Source organism: Delphinus delphis, chromosome 14, assembly GCF_949987515.2.
Source record: "Delphinus delphis chromosome 14, mDelDel1.2, whole genome shotgun sequence".
Classification (NCBI taxonomy): Eukaryota; Metazoa; Chordata; class Mammalia; order Artiodactyla; family Delphinidae; genus Delphinus; species Delphinus delphis.
This window is the reverse complement of record NC_082696.1, coordinates 25,479,581-25,497,423: the sequence shown is the minus strand read 5'-3', so window position 1 is coordinate 25,497,423 and position 17,843 is coordinate 25,479,581. Positions and strand designations below refer to the sequence as shown.

The following is a 17,843-nucleotide window of genomic DNA, read 5'->3' as shown; positions in this document are numbered from 1 at the left end:
CACTTTAAACTTCTACAATGTTATATGTAACTTACATGTCTCAATAAGTCATTGGAAAAAATTTTTTTCAAAATGAAAAAAAATTTACTCTTATAAATTAGCTTCTTGACCTATTGTGTTTTATATTTTTTAAATATTGCAAGAATATTAAAATGAAAAAGATAAACCCATTTCCCTATTGCAGTAGTATACCAAAATGTTTTCATATTTATGTTGCTTTCTATTCTTTTACGGCTTATTTTTTAATTACACATGTCAAATAGCAAAGATAAAAATCTAGATAGTATTTACAAATTTTCAGGTGATTGATAACCTAAATTGTCTGCAGTTGTCCTCTCAGTACAAAAACCTATTAGCATAGTGAGGCCCATCAGGTAAATGGAGGTTTACTTTATAAACAAGAAGTGTACATATAATTACTAAAAAGGACACTTGGACTGTTGATGTAAGTGCCAAGAAGAAAATGAGTTCCATATTTAATATTTTCTATGTGTATGTGCAGATTCACTCACCTTTTTGAGCTGAACAGGAGAAGAAAATACTGTGATGTTAACTTGTGAGGAGCCAGTGACTTTGTGGCTTTTTGAATATTTTCTTCAGATTATATCAGTATATTCTAGAGTTATTATATAAAAATTAATACAAATAGAAAGTATAAATAGAAAGAAAATGAAAGATCCCCCATGCCACTCTCTGGACATACCCATGGTCAGCATTCAGCCCAGCTCTCTTCTTAGGTAGTGCCCTCATTGATTTTCATTGTTGTGTGTCTTTCTGTACTGTTTGGATTTTGTAATGTACATGTATGCCTTTTATAATGAAATATAATAAAAGTATATTTTGAGGGAAAATATGAGCATAACCATATTATATTATTTAGGATTCTTTTCTAAAAAATTTTTATTGAAATATAGTTGATTTACAATGTCGTGTTAGTTTCAGGTACACAGCAAAGTGATTCGGTTATACATATATATGTATATCCTTTTTCAGATTCTTTTTCCTTACAGGTTATTACAAGATATTGAGTATAGTTTCCTGTGCTGTACAGTAGGACCTTGTTGGTTATCTATTTAGGATTCTTTTTAACAAAGTGAATCATGTAAAATGATGAATATTCAACCCTTTCTGATGTACAGAAAATGGCAGTTTCATATGTTCTACTTAATAATCGCAGTAGGCTTGCTAAGACATCTCGAAATCCTGCAGGAGAAATGGGATTTTATGTTGTTCACAGTTGTATCCCTAGGACCTAGAACAGTTCCTGAAGGATGAACCTAATCTTTGTTGCGAAATATAGAGGTCACTGATGAAGATAATTTCATAAAAATAGGAGTGAAAATAGAAAGAAATGGAAACATTTTAACTGCACTGCAGAGAAAATCAATTAAGGAAACAATTCAGTTCCAGTTGGCTCAGTGAATTGGCTCTGGCGAAAGCTTAGTCCATGAAAATTCATCAGTGTTGATGCAAACTGTTTAAACATCGGTATTCATAAACACAAATAATATCCCAAGTGTCACAGCAAGGGGCTGAAAAACCTTCTATACTCAAACTAGGAAAGGTCATGATTACTAGGAAAAGTGATGGCTGTCCTTGAACCCAGCAGCTAGATCCAAAGCTGCATTTATCCCATTCATCCAAACTGTATATACCTTTCCATAACTACATTCATAACTGCATTCCAACTGTCAAATGTAACACATTTCTTCATGAACGACCCCTCACAGTAAGATAATTTACATTACTTATTTGATGTCTGTCCCCATTCTTTTAAACGGGTGGACATCTGAATTGCTGTTTGTAAAGCAGGGTGCTATATGCCACAGTTGGTGGGGAGCTGCCGGCTGGCGGAGGCCAGAGAACGGGTTTTGAAGACAGATGGTCTAAATTTAAACCACAGCTCTGTCATTTACAAACATGTGGCCTTGGACAGGTAATCTAGTCTCTCTTAGTTTCTTCTGTCAACAGTTAAATCTCTACATAATAAAATAGTAAATATGACGGTGTGAACACGGTACTTGGGACATACAGGCCGCGGATATGCAATCAGAGCCATGGTTATTATGTGAAGGAATCTGGACAGTTACTGAATAAACGGCTTAGATCATAGAATCCTAGAAGTATACAGCATAAGCAGACCTCAGAAATCTAAGGTATCTTTGTGCTTCGTCCCATGTAGTGCATCAAAGAGGAAGCAACTTAAAATTCAGAAACAGGTTTGGTTTTACATGAAGTTCATTTTTGTGCTCATTATTGAAAGGTAATTTTTGGTACATCCTATCTGTTCCCCCATTCACCCATTTTAATATCCCTTTGTCCATTGTTATCTTCCAGCCCAATAAAGCTTGTCTGTGAACCATGACAACACAGTTAAGGAGAGAGACTCAGTCTCCTTGACACAACCAGACACTGTCACGGGATGATGTCTTCCTCATGCATGTGCAGGGCTGCTAATTATTCTTCTTTAAGAAATAATGACATGCCAAGGCATGAAACCCGGGGCCACTGTCCACATTTAATTAGGCAAGAGTGATCTTGCACATGCTCGTGCATAAAAAATAATCGCTTGATGTAACTGAATGTTGGTTTTGGTATGCCCTTTCCCCAATTAGGCATCATCTAGCAAGATCAAAAGATGATTTATTCCAAGACGGTCTGTGCAGAGGGGACTGAGTGTGTGCCACGTTGCATCTTCATTATAAATTTCATCCTGAGACTCAATTAACAGGCCTGTTATTCTCTTTTATTAAAATCACTTTAAAAAATTAAGGCAGCAGGGTTTTTATGGTACCACAGAGCAAGCAGTGAAATCAATTGTGCCCCACGTGTGTTCGTTTCATGTCGAAGTCGTGATCTGAGGCTCATGACACTCATCTAGGGGCCTGCTGGGGCTGAGGCGCTGAGAGACATTGGATCCTGAGGAGGGTTAGTCGTCCCTCTCACCTCCTACACACACACAGCCACACGCACACACACAGCCACACGCACACACACAGCCACACGCACACACAGCCACGCACACGCACACAGCCACACACACATGCACACACGGCCACACACACACAGCCACACGCACACACACAGCCACGCACACGCACACACGGCCACACGCACACAGCCACACACACACACACACACAGCCACCTCTCTGCTTTAGGGCTCAGTGTAATATCACTTCAAAGCTTTTCATCCTAGTGGAACCTTGAGCCCAGCCAGGGAACATGGCCCACTTCTCTTACACAGACACGGAGGTTTCTGCCATGTTGGGCAGGTCCTTTCTCCGGAAAGCAGGGGCTCTTAACTTGGGATCTATGTGGAGTTAGGGCTTGAGGGGGCCTGTGAATCCCCTGAAATTACTTGCATGCTCCTCTAGGAAGATCTTTTTGTGTTCATGATCCCAAAAAGCTTAAGAAACAGAACGATTCTAGCTTTGCTCTGATCTTTTGACACCAAAGGGTGTTGGAAGAAACTTGGTCTTGGGAGTGAGACGGATTTCCATTTGAATTGTCTCCGATAGATTTTAGCCGTGTAACATTGGGCAGGCTGTGAACCCTCTCTGAATCTCCATTTTCTCAACTGTAGAACAAGGGTAAGAATGCCTAATTTAAGGTTACAGTGACTGGTAGACTAAATAGCGAAATAACAAGTAATTTTTATTCCCTTTTCATCCCATGAATAAAATGAAAGCAAGTATCTGTTCTGTCTTGTTCCGTGTTGGGTCTTTGCAAGCATCCATGACGGTCCCTTGCACACAGCAGGCACTCAAGTGTTGGTTGGATGGATAGTTGGGTGGCTGGAGTGCCTTGGTGTAGTACCCAGATGAAGTCTGTCAGTCTGCTTCCTCGAAGCACTGATTTTCTAAGAGAAATCTGTCTTGCTAAGACCCTCCCAGGACATGTGCTCTATGTCCTTTGCAAAATCTTTCTGGATACTATGACAAGATGAGATAGACCTTGTTATCCTGTACTGAAAATCATGGTCTTTGCTGGGCCTTTGTCTATATCAGGGCTGGGCAACTAGCCTGTAGGCCAAATCTGGCATGTTGCCTGTTTTTGTAAATAAAGTCTTCTGGTTTTTTTAAATGAATTTATTTATTCATTTATTTAGTTTTGGCTGTGTTGGGTCTTTGTTGCTGAGCACGGGCTTCTCATTGCGGTGGCTTCTCTTGCTGCGGAGCACAGGCTCTGGGTGCACGGACTTCAGTAGTTGTGGCACGTGGGCTCAGTAGTTGTGGCTCATGGGCTCTAGAGCGCCAGCTCAGTAGTTGTGGCACATGGGCTTAGTTGCTCCACAGCATGTGGGATCTTCTTGGACCAGGGCTTGAACTTGTGTCCCCTGCTCTGGCAGGCGGATTCTTAACCACTGTGCCACCAGGGAAGTCCTGTAAATAAAGTTTTATTGGAATGTAGCCAGGCTCATTGATTTACATGTTGTCTCTGACTGCTTTTGTGCTATAGCAGCGTTGAGCACAGAGACCGTATGGTCTTCAAAGCCTAAAATATTTTTTGTCTACCTCTTTATGGAAAAAGTTTTCCAACCCCTGATATATATTTTCTGTACTCTTTACTATAACCCTGCAGGACTGGTCTTAAGATGCTCTTGTAATGGATTGGGAAGCTAAGATTTTTTTTTAAATGTTTATTTATTTGGCTGTGTTGGGTCTTTGTTGCTGCGCTTAGGCTTTCTTTAGTTGTGGAGAGCTGGGGCTACTCTTTGTTGCGGTGCGGTGGCTTCTCTTGTTGCGGAGCACGGGCTGTAGGCGCACGGGCTTCAGTAGTTGTGGCACACGGGCTCAGTAGTTGTGGCTTGTGGGCTCTAGAGTGCAGGCTCAGTAGTTGTGGCACATGGGCTTAGTTGCTCCGCGGCATGTGGGATCTTCCCAGCCCAGGGATCAAACCCGTGTCCCCTGCATTGGCAGGCAGATTCTTAACCCCACTGCGCCTCCAGGGAAGTCCAGGAAGCTAAGATTCAACAGAGTTAAGTATATTAACTGAGATTGAACAATTTATAATTGTTAGGGTTTGAATCCAGGTCTGTGTGATTCCACAGCCCATAGTCCTTCCACTAAATGGTGATACCTTGCAATTAAACCCAAACCTAGCTGAACCAATTACATCTTCCAGTCCTTCCTGGTGACCACGGCTGGCATGGGGAACAGTTCAATGATGTCCCCTGGAATCGTGGTGGGACCTGGTAGTCCTGGCATTTGTCAGCCATCTGTTTCCGGTCTGCAATAGAAATTGTGTGAATGTAGAAGTAGGTAAGAGAGTGGAATGAGGATTTCAAGGACTGGTACTGTCAACGGCAGAGCAGTGTGAGCATGCTGTTGTTTATCTGCAAACATAATGCTGCTCCCTAAGGGTCCGGGGGTTCAGCATTCCAGGAAGGTCCTTGTTGCTGCTGAATGCGGCATCCACTCTCGTTTGGTGCCTTGGATGAGAAATGTGTAATACGTGTGCGTTTTCAGCACACAGCCACTCAACAGAGAACTTCACTGGCCCAGGCTATGAGACTGTTAAGAGTTTGGGACATCGACACTTGCTCACTACCAGCATGCCCTCATTGGCTGAGCTGACTCCAAAAACTGGAGATGAACGTTCTTTCACAGTGAATTAAGCCTGGTGGAAATTTGATTGTTTCAAGGGTTTCCAGATGAAGTTCTATGGCTCTTCTGTTAATTCCTCCATCAGCCCATTATTGCTAATTCTCACTTGACTTTCACCCTTCCAATTAATTTTTCTAAGCTTGTAAACTGGTTATGATTAAATAAAAGAATCAAAATTGGGAAAATTAGCTATTCCTGCTTTAACTGACTGCATAGCAGTGTTTGCCTTGAAACTGAGAGGAACTGACGATAACCGTAACAGCGACAAAATTATAGCCACCCAACTGGAAGTAACACAGTTGGGTAATTTATCCACCTGTCAAAGGATGTACTAATGAAAAATGGCTGTAGTGTGAATCAGTTTTCATATAAAAGTGGGGTGTTGTAACTTGGGGATAGAAGAATTAGGAGGGCTTAATGCTCTTTCCGATAGTCTGGTTTTGTTCTTTGTGGCCAGCGTTAGGGGGAGTGTCTGGTACTCTCTCAATCTGTCATGGAGCTGCTGATGGAGGATTCCATGGAAAAGCTGCAGGTGCACAGGAAGGAATCAGAGCTATAATTAACTTTCTGTTTCACTGTGTTCTGCAACAGTGACCCTTGTTCCTCCAACGACTACTGTAGTCTTACCCTGTGGCTTTCCTACTCTCTAAAGTCGATGAATCTTTCCGTTTATGCTGAAAATATAAAACAGATAAAAATGGGGCTGCTCTGGTTTAAGTGAGGGTGGAGGAACCTGGTGAAACGAAGTAACATTTCATTTGTTGTGCCAGTGTAACTCTGTGGGGAAATAATGGGTTGATTAAAATTCTTGATCTATTGTTTAATTATTCAGAGTGAATGCTTCTTACCGAAAAATAGATTTCTCTTTGTAGCCTTTTTGGTTTATTCCTAACATATTTTAGGGCCCAGTTATGTTTTTCTTAAGCTTCAAAATACACATAGTTCTCAAGCCATTTTTTTTGTCTTTCATTTGACGCCAGGTACTTCTCATGGATCAAAGCTGTTGATGGTTTGTTTGTATTTCTGTCTTGGAAACATGTTTATATGGAATCTAAAAAAAAAGAAATGGTTCTGAAGAACCTGGGGGCAGGACAGGAATAAAGCCGCGGACATAGAGAACGGACTAGAGGCACGGGGAGGGGGAAGGATAAGCTGGGACGAAGTGAGAGTGGCATGGACTTATATACACTACCAAATGTAAAATAGATAGCTAGTGGGAAGCAGCTGCATAGCACAGGGAGATCAGCTCGGTGCTTTGTGACCACCTGGAGGGCTGGGATGGGGAGGGTGGGAGGGAGATGCAAGAGGGAGGGGATATGGGGATATGTGTATATGTATAGCTGATTCACTTTGTTCTACAGCAGAAACTAACACACCATGTAAAGCAATTTTACTCCAATAAAGATGTTAAAAAAAAAAAAAGAATCCATCACAGGGACTTCCCTGGTGGTACAGTGGTTAAGAATCCGCCTGCCAGTGCAGGGGAAATGGGTTCAATCCCTGGTCCAGGAAGATTCCACATGCTGTGGAGCAACTAAGCCTGTGCTCCACAACTACTGAGCCTGCGCTTTAGAGTCTGTGAGCCACAACTACAGAGCCCGTATGCCACAACTACTAAGCCCACGTGCCACAACTACTGAACCCCGCGTGCTCTAGGGCCTACGTGTGGAAACTACTCAGCCTGTGGGCTGCAACTACTGAAGCCCTCCCACCTAGGGCCTGTGCTCCGTGACAAGAGAAGCCACTTCAATGAGAAGCCCCCTCTCGCCACAACTAGAGAAAGCCTGAGCAGCAACAAAGACCCAGCGCAGCCAAAAATAAAATAAATAAAAAAATAAAAATAATCCGTCACAAAATTTAGGTCTCCCTGAGGGAGACTAAAGGGCAAATTCATAAACTATAAGTGATTATTGAACAGTTTGAATTGGGGAAGAAATTGACAAGTGCATCAAATTTCAGTTTATATCCATGAGGCAGAGTAGTGGTGGTGATGCCCTCATTTGCCAGGTCGGGGAGAGGAATGAGCAAGGCATAGAAATCTAAATAAACAGTGTTTTCTAGAGTTATACACCCCAGGTGTACTGAGTACAGGCAATTATATTACTTCTGGAAAGAGCAGGGCGTGTTCATGGACTGGGAAGGGACTTACCATGTGACGATTAGTTCACCAAAACAATTGTTTGAGAGTACTTGTGTATGTTATCTCTGTAGCCATCCTAAGAAAGTGAGCTGCTGATATGCTGTTTTTTTTTTTGGTCGCACAGCGCGGCTTGAGGAATCTTAGTTCCCCGACCAGGGATCGAACCCCCTGCAGTGGAAGTGTGGAGTCCTAACCGCTGGACCACCAGGGAATTCCCATGATATGCTATGATTTCTGCAGAGCCTTTTTTTTTTTTGGCTGTGTTTTTAAAAATCCATGTGCAGTTTCATTATTGGTCATAGTTTTGTGTACGTGTGTGGCAGCATTTGGGGGTGGGTGTACATAAGGCTTGGATCACTTGACTGCCAGCGTTGCTGAGCTCACATGTTGTCCTTATTTATGTGTTTGCCAGGGAGAAATGCCTGCTGCCTCTCCAGTTGGCTTTGGAATCCAAGAATGTGAAGCTGGCCCAACATGCCTTGGCAGGGATACAGGTATGGCTCTGAGTGCAACAGGATGACAGAAATTGACAGACCACTTTGGCGTTGAAAGAGCAAATAGTTAACATTCTAAATACTAGCTGTTTAAAGACCCAGACAAAAATTTGATTGAACTGAGTAATAACCAGAGAAGATAACAGGATTTTCTTGTATTTACCAGCATTTCTCTGTGTACAGCATTATCTTGCTAAACATTTGTTGTTCAGACACTGACTCATGGAGACTCAGCTAAGCCCACACAGAAATGAAATGGTTTTTGTGACACCAAACTTTTAACAGAGTAAGGGCTCCCAAGAGAGATGCTTCCAGTTCTATACCAACTCAAATCTCATATGCATTCAAGTTCTCTGGGTCTGTGTCATGAGCAATGATGGTAAGCCGGAAAGAGTTTGTTTTGTTTTCTGTTCTATAGTTAGGTTGGCGAATGGATTAATGTGTTTTGTTTCCAGAACAAGATTGGGAAGAAGAAAGAAATTTTGTGTAGTCAGAAAAGTCAGATTGCACAAATGCATTTCCTGCTCTGAGCATTTGTTCATTTTGTTTTACATCGTACGTAATAGGTCTAATTCCAAAGGTGCAAAGTTGTTGGCTGTATAGATACATTGACTTCTTAAGTGGTTTGGTATGTGAATGACAAGTACTGTGCAGTTCAAGCCTACGGGGTATTCTTGCAGCCTGACCAGGGATTGGTGGCGTTTGTTGGATGTCTTCTCACATTACTGTTTCATCGTTAGCTCTTTAAGTTCAGAGAGGTCTCTAATACCTTTAGAGAAATAAATATGAAAGAGTAAGAAAATTACAACTCTTTTTTTCCCTAGAAGATTGGAATTAGAGGATGTATATCTCAATATGCAACAGCATTAGAAATTCTTAAACATTAAAAAAAATTTTAAACAAACAATGAAAACTTTTATCCAAAGTAATTGGGCCAACTTTAAAAATGAATGGGGGACTTCCCTGGTGGTGCAGTGGTTAAGAATCCACCTGCCAATAGGGAACACGAGTTTGAGCCCTGGTCCGGGAAGATCCCACATGCCACGGAGCAACTAAGCCTGTGCGCCACAACTACTGAGTTTAGAGCCCGCAAGGCACAACTACTGAGCCCATGTGCCACAACTACTGAAGGCCACATGCCTAGAGCTCATGCTGCGCAACAAGAGAAGGCACCGCAGTGAGAAGCCCATGCACGGCAATGAAGAGTAGCCCCCGCTCGCTGCAACTAGAGAATGCCCTTGCACAGCGACGAAGACCCAACGCAGCCAAAACTAAATTAATTAATTAAAAAAAAAAAAAGAATGGGAGTTTGTTTTGACCTGCCACTATGTTCCCTTTTCTTTAGTAGTATATAGATTTTCCATTTAGTTAATTTTTTTTTTTAACCCTCAAACACTCTAAGTTACAGTATCATGTTTTCAATAATCGTGGGAACTTCACTGATCTGGGGGGCAGGGAGTCTTCCTCTCAGCATCCCTTGTGACCTCCCATTAACTTAAGGCATTTTTTAAGAGCTTTCTAGTCTTTATCACTTTAAGTAAAAACAGGTTTGTATATAAACTAACTCTGGGCTGCCCTACATATATTACAGGAGAGTCAAAAATCTCTTTTGAGAGAATACCTCAGAGATATTGTGGGTTCAGTTCCGGACCACCATAATAAAGCAAATATTAGAGTGAGCCACATGAAGTTTTTGATTTTCCAGTGCATATAGAAATTATGTTTACACTATACTGTAGTCTCTTAAGTGTGCAACAGCATTATGTCTAAAAAAATGTACATACCTTAATTAAAAAATACCTTATGGGTAAAAAATGCCAACATCATTTGATCCTTCAGTCAGCTGTAGCAGTAACATCAAAGATCACTGATCACAGATCATCGTAACAAATACAGTAATAATGGAAAGGTTTAACTATTACCAGAATTACCAAAATGTGACAGACACGATGTGGGCAAATGCTATCGAAAAAATGGGGCCAAAAGACTCGATTGACGCACGGTTGCCACAGACCTTCAATTTATAAAAAACACAGTACCTGTGAAGTGGAGTAAAGCTAAGTGCAATAAAATGAGGTATAGCTGTATAGACAAATTCAGGGAGTCCTAAGAAGAAGGTTTAAATACTTGTTTTCTGGATCTGCAGTGACTTTCAGCTAGAAGAGGGAGTCATTACCCTGGATGAATCAGAATTCCAAAAATTCTTCATGGCTGCCACCCTGTGCTGCATCGGACAAGGACAAATTTAATAGGGATAAATATAAAATCCATCCTACACCGGGGTCTCAAAAGTCAATTGCCCCAGGACAGAATAGGGAAGAACAGCTTAACTGCAGCCCTTGTGAATGAGAAGTTTCTGGGTGAGTCAGCACAGAATGTGCTGTGACTTAGAACTAAGCTAATTTGATCTGAGAATGTGATTAAACTTCTGCATTACTGTTTTTTGTTTGGTTTTAGGCAATAAACAGATTTAATTACCTTACACAACTAGAATTATAGAGGTAAGCAATTCCGGGTTTGGAATAGGAAAGCAATGTTGCCACCAAAGACCACGTTTCTTTCTTTCCTCTCTGCCATCTTTTTACTATTATTCTTCTTAAAAGACTTATTTTAGAGCAGTTTTAGATTTAGAGTAAAATTGAGAGGAAGATGCAGAAATTTCCCATATACTCCCTCCCCCCACACATGCATAGCCTCCCACAGCATCAACATCACTCCCAGAATGGTACTTTTTTTTTTAACCAAGGATGGACCTACGTTGACACATCATAATCACCCAAAGTCCATACATTTACCTTCATATGCACTCTCGGGTGCCCCCGCTCTGTACCAGAAGACCACCCTTGAAGTGTTACATGCGCACTGGAGGCCACATGTTAAGGAGGAGAGTGTCTGTGAAACCATATCTCGCAGAGAACATCCGATGGCTCCCGAGGAGGTTTAGTGTGGAGAAGAAGAGATTTCGGTGGACTTCATAGCTGACTTGAGATATTTTAGAAGCTTAATCTGCGTGACTCCAGGGACAGATGAGGGCATAGAGGTGGCAGGCAGTGGGGTTTTGGTACAATCTCAGAATTTTATGAAAAGTAAGAATTGTTCTCACGTAGAGGAGAGCTATCCTGCAAGGTGTAATGACTTCTGGGAAACCTCATGAAAGTGACTGTCGTCTTGTGTAGGTTTTTGTGGGATTGATTTTCTGATGGAATGGTATTAAGATTTGTACATTCATGAATAATTCCTGGGTAAATGACAGCTCATATTAGGAAGTACAAAGGTAAATATTTGAAAAATTAACTCGTCTCCAGGACCTTCTCCTTTCCTGTGGCAAAGCTACATTCAGAACGGGCAAGTGTAGGGCTTCCCTGGTGGCGCAGTGGTTAAGAATTCGCCTGCCATTGAAGGGGACACGGGTTCAAGCCCTGGTCTGGAAAGATCCCACATGCCGCGGAGCAACTAAGCCCGTGTGCCACAACTACTGAGCCTGCACTCTAGAGCCCGCGCGCCTAGAGCCCGTGCTCCGCAACAAGAGAAGCCACCGCGATGAGAAGCCCAAGCACTGCAATGAAGAGTAGCGCCCGCTCACTGCAACTAGAGAAAGCCCGCGCGCAGCAACGAAGACCCAATGCAGCCAAAAATATAACAGATTAAAAACTTAAAAAAAAAAAAAAAAAAGCAAGTGTGAATGTTGTGAGGGGCTACATTCCCCTTGGCACATTTGTCCTCCGTCCCCACCAACCAAATGACCTATTTGGCCACCACGTTAGAACTGCACTTCATAAAATTTAGCGTGAATTATCTAAACGGTTTTGCCAAAAACCGTTTACCAAAGGCTTGGTGCATTTTTCTTTTTAATGGCACATAGCAGCAGCTCCTCCTAATGGCCTCTAGCTATATGCCTCCCCAGTAAGAAACATTATCCTCAGTACATGCTAAGCTACAACAGAATGAGGCAGCAGGGGAAAGCCTATCTGATCACTGCCTTGTGCCTCTTTACAGAAGCTTCTGGCGGAAGAGAGGTTTGTATCCATGGAAACGGACTCTGATGAGAAGCAGCTGCTCAATCAGATCCTGAACACCGTGAAAGTGACGCCTTCCCTCCACGAAGACCTGCAGGTGGAAGTGATGAAGGTGGGTTGGACGCGGCTCCCGGTTTGCGTCACTGGGACGGGAACAAACGCTGATGCTCCCGCCCTCATTGTTATCCTGAAAATGCCTCCGCGTGGTGGTTTGGAATACATGGTTATTATCCTCGCTTAGGATGCCCTAGAATAACCTTGATCGTTGAACGGAAATGACGACGATCATTTCTGTTCAACGTAAGTAAAAAGGTACGATTTCAATAAATCCGTAAGATTTTTGGCCTCATCTTGCGTATCAAATGTTGTTAGCAAATGTTTTTGTGACCGTTTGAGAGAATATATGTGAGTAGTTGAAGCTTGGGGTAGATCTGATCATTCTAGGCATTCTGCCTGCCTGTATATGGTAAAACAAAGACCTAATGATGTTTTGACATATACTAACTGCATAGAATAGTTATAGAATAGTCAGTTTAAGGGAAGGGAGACCATCCTTGGGAGCCATATCAGAATCACAGCTTTATTTCTGTCCTCAAATTATGTGAACCTTATCTCCCACGTGGGATAGCGTCTCTGCCATCCCTTTCCCCCCTTTTTTCCCTCCTGTGAGTGAACAGTGAGTTGGGCAGAAAAGGATGGAAATCTCTATCCCAGAACAGCACCTTGGTCAGAGTAACACAGCTGGAACCCATGAGGTGGCTTTTGATCACGTCATCTGTCCATTTCCTCCCTAGAGGAGTGTGTGTAGAGAAATGTGTAACAGTAGTTGCTGTCATATAATGGTTGATTTCTTCCTGGAAATGCACTGAAGGATTTTTATCTTCGATAAGAGATGTCACTTTTCCAGCTTTCAGTTTCTCCATTGAGAAGAGAAAAGATCAACTTCAATCATGACATTGTCTTAATGCCCTGCGTCTCCCCCTAGCCCTGTTGGTAGGTAATTTAGGGTAGTGATTAAGAGCTCAGACTTGGAAGCCAGCCTTTCTGGCTTTGAATACTTACTCACTTCCTAGTTGGATTCCTTGGACAGATTCCTGAACCACTCTGTGCTTTGGTCTCCTCATCTGGAGAAAGGGGGAAATAGAAGCACCTACCCAATAGGACTATTGTGAGGATTAAGTGAGGTGCTAGTTGTAAGGAACTTAGCACAGTATCTGGCCCAAAGCAAGTGCTTTAGAAGTGTTGTACATTACTGTTTCTATTCCTACTACTTCTGCTACCACTATATACTGCTGCTGAGTCATAATCTCAGTGGGTGGGTCTAGGAATATTGTTATACACAGTAAGCACTGAGAATCTCTGAGCTAGCTGATCTTTAAGCTCTCATTGACTTTAACTCTCTTTGATTCTGGAATATCCAGTTTTGCCTTATCCTTTGACATACATTGGGCAGCTGTGCATTCCTAGGAACCGAAGAGTAACTGCCTCTTAGATTTTACTTTTCTGCTACCTCTGTGCCACCATTGAGAGAGGCAAGGCCGACTGCCATATTCATCGCTTTTATGACTTTCAAGTCTAGCCTGTTGATCCTTCGTCCACTAATAGGTCTCCAAATACTGGAGGTTGAGTGTTGATGTCATACTAAGAGACACACCTTACAGATTTCATATTATTCTGGAAATTCTCCCAGGAATACAGCTTTTCATGGAAAATAGGAATTTTTATTAAAAATTAAAATGAGAAAGTACCTATTCTTCTAGGAGCTATGGCAGGATGTTTAATGGTTATGTCAACAGAAACACCTGTTTTAAAAACTTACACTTGCTTTCTAATTCCAGCCCAGTGGTGCCTTCTGCTAGCCTTGCTGAGGACAGGAGTTGACACATGTTAGCTCTGCTGGAAATCCTGGAAAGCCTGTCTTAATGGACTTTCTAATGATACTATACTAGACTGTGATACTTGTAGTTAATGTCTGGGAATAGGTCAGACATTGTCAGAAAAAAAGAAAAACAATAATCTGGGCTGCCATTCTTCATAATTAGATATCCAAAAGGTATTCAAAACATAAGGGCCTTTGGTACATGCTACTGTTTTTAAACATTTAAACATTGTTGGTACTGGGGAAAAAATATTTCAATTCACGATAAACCTAGCCTTAACACAGTTTTTTTGTAGTATACTTTTATTTTAGACAAACATTTTTGGCCAAGCAGCTAGGATATTAATGATGAGAAAACTGTACTTTGCAGTAATACTATTATTATTATTTTTAACATCTTTATTGGAGTATAATTGCTTTACAATGGCATGTTAGTTTCTGCTTCATAACAAAGTGAATCAGTTATACATATACATATGTCCCCATATCTCTTCCCTCTTGCATCTCCCTTGCTCCCACCCTCCCTATCCCACCCCTCTAGGTTGTCACAAAGCATTGAGCTGATCTCCCTGTGCTATGTGGCTGCTTCCCACTAGCTATCTATTTTATGTTTGGTGTGTATGTATGTCCATGCCACTCTCTCACTTTGTCCCAGCTTACCCTTCCCCCCCCTTATCCTCAAGTCCATTCTCTAGTAGGTCTGCATCTTTATTCCCGTCTTGACCCTAGGTTCTTCATGACCATTTTTGTTCCTTAGATTCCATCTATATGTGTTAGCATACGGTATTTGTTTTTCTCTTTCTGACTTGCTTCACTCTGTATGACAGTATCTAGGTCCATCCACTTCACTACAAATAACTCAGTTTCATTCCTTTTTATGGCCGAGTAATATTCCATATGTGGTATATATGTACCACATCTTCTTTATCCATTCATCTGTTGATGGATACTTTGGTTGCTTCCATGTCCTGGCTATTGTAAATAGAGCTGCATTGAACATTTTGGTACATGACTCATTTTGAATTATGGTTTTCTCAGGGTATATGCCCAGTAGTGGGATTGCTGGGTTGTATGGTAGTTCTATTTTTAGTTTTTTAAGGAACGTCCATTACTGTTCTCCATAGTGGCTGTATCACTTTACATTCCCACCAACAGTGCAAGAGGGTTCCCTTTTCTCCACACCCTCTCCAGCATTTACTGTTTGTAGATTTTTTGATGATAGCCACTCTGACCCCTGTGAGGTGATATCTCATTGTAGTTTTGATTTGCATTTCTCTAATGATTAATGATGTTGAGCATTCTTTCATATGTCTGTTGGCAATCTGTATTTCTTTGGAGATATGTCTATTTAGGTCTTCTGCCCAGTTTTGCATTCGGTTGTTTATTTTCTTGATATTGAGCTGCATGAGCTGCTTGTAAATTTTGGAGATTAATCCTTTGTCAGTTGCTTCATTTGCAAATATTTTCTCCCATTCTGAGGGTTGTCTTTTCGTCTTGTTTATGGTTTCCTTTGCTGTGCAAAAGCTTTTAAGTTTCATTCGGTCCCATTTGTTTATTTTTGTTTTTATTTCCATTTCTGTAGGAGGTGGGTCACAAAGGATCTTGCTGTGATTTTTGTTATAGAGTGTTCTGCTTATGTTTTCCTCTAAGAGTTTGATGGTGTCTGGCCTTAAATTTAGGTCTTTAATCCATTTTGAGTTTATTTTTGTGTATGGTGTTAGGGAGTGTTCTAATTTCATTCTTTTACATGTAGCTGTCCAGTTTTCCCAGCACCACTTATTGAAGAGGCTGTCTTTTCTCCACTGTACATTACTGCCACCTTTATCAAAAATAAGGTGACCATATGTGTGTGGGTTTATCTCTGGGCTTTCTATCCTGTTCCATTGATCTATATTTCTGTTTTTGTGCCAGTACCATACTGTCTTGATTACTGTAGCTTTGTAGTATAGTCTGAAGTCAGGGAGTCTGAGTCCTCCAGCTCCATTTTTCGTTCTCAAGGTTGCTTTGGCTATTCGGGGTCTTTTGTGTTTCCATACAAATTGCAAAATTTTTTGTTCTAGTTCTGTGAAAAATGTCAGTGGTAGTTTGATAGGGATTGCATTGAATCTGTAGATTGCTTTCGGTAGTAGAGTCATTTTCACAATGTTGATTCTTCCAATCCAAGCATATGGTATATCTCTCCATCAATTTGTATCATCTTTAATTTCTTTCATCAGTGTCTTATAATTTTCTGCATACAGGTCCTTTTTCTCCTTAGGTAAGTTTATTCCTAGATATTTTATCCTTTGTGTTGCAGTGGTAAATGGGAATGTTTTCTTAATTTCACTTTCAGATTTTTCATCATTAGTGTATAGGAATGCAAGAGATTTCTGTGCATTAATTTTGTATCCTGCAACTTTCCCAGAATCATTGTATAGCTCTAGTAGTTTTCTGGTAGCATCTTTAGGTTTCTCTATGTGTAGTATCATGTCATCTGCAAACAATGACAGCTTTATTTCTTCTTTCCCAATTTGGATTCCTTTTATTTCTTTTTCTTCTCTGATTGCTGTGGCTAAAACTTCCAAAACTATGTTGAATAATAGTGGTGAGGTGGGCAACCTTGTCTTGCTCCTGATCTTAGTGGAAATGGTTTCGGTTTTTCACCACTGAGGACGATGTTGGCTGTGGGTTTATCATATATGGCCTTTAATATGTTGAGGAAAGTTCCCTCTATGCCTACTTTCTGGAGGGTTTTCATCATAAATGGGTGTTGAATTTTGTCGAAAGCTTTCTCTGCATCTATTGAGATGATCATATGGTTTTTCTCCTTCAATTTGTTAATATGTGTAGCATGTTGATTGATTTGCATATATTGAAGAATCCTTGCGTTCCTGGGATAAACCCCACTTGATCATAGTGTATGATCCTTTTAATGTGCTGTTGGATTCTGTTTGCTAGTATTTTGTTGAGAATTTTTGCATCTATGTTCATCAGTGATATTGGCCTGTAGTTTTCTTTCTTTGTGACATCTTTGTGTGGTTTTGGTATCAGAGTGATGGTGGCCTTGTAGAATGAGTTTGGGAGTGATCTGCCCTCTGCCATATTTTGGAAGAGTTTGAAAAGGATACGTGTTAGCTCTTCTCTAAATGTTTGATAGAATTCGCCTGTGAAGCCATCTGGTTCTGGGCTTTTGTTTGTTGGAAGATTTTTAATCACAGTTTCAATTTCAGTGCCTGTGATTGGTCTGTTCATATTTTCTATTTCTTCCTGGTTCAGTCTTGGAGGGTTGTGCATTTCTTAGAATTTGTCCATTTCTTCCAGGTTGTCCATTTTACTGGTATATAGTTGCTTGTAGTAATCTCTCCTGATCCTTTGTATTTCTGCAGTGTCAGTTGTTACTTCTCCTTTTTCATTTCTAATTCTATTGATTTGAATCTTCTCCCTTTTTTTCTTGATGAGTCTGGCTAATGGTATATCAATTTTGTTTATCTTCTCAAAGAACCAGCTTTTAGTTTTATTGATCTTTGCTATCATTTCCTTCTTTTCTTTTTCATTTATTTCTGATCTTTATGATTTCTTTTCTTCTGCTAACTTGGGGTTTTTTTTGTTCTTCTTTCTCTAATTGCTTTAGGTGTAAGATTAGGTTGTTTATTTGAGATGTTTCTTTTTTCTTAAGGTAGGATTGTATTGCTATAAACTTCCTTCTTAGACTGCTTTTGCTGCATCC

At 40.9% G+C, this 17,843-nt stretch overlaps 1 protein-coding gene across 1 annotated transcript in view; it reads left to right on the top strand.

Moving 5' to 3' along the window:
- The window catches only part of ARFGEF3 (ARFGEF family member 3), a 182,639-nt gene that overhangs the window by 36,044 nt on the left and 128,752 nt on the right, over nt 1–17,843 (top strand). The window contains exons 3-4 of the mRNA XM_060030511.1: nt 8,161–8,242; nt 12,239–12,370. Coding sequence (XP_059886494.1) covers nt 8,161–8,242; nt 12,239–12,370 — 214 coding nt within the window. The remainder of the gene's footprint in view (nt 1–8,160; nt 8,243–12,238; nt 12,371–17,843) is intronic.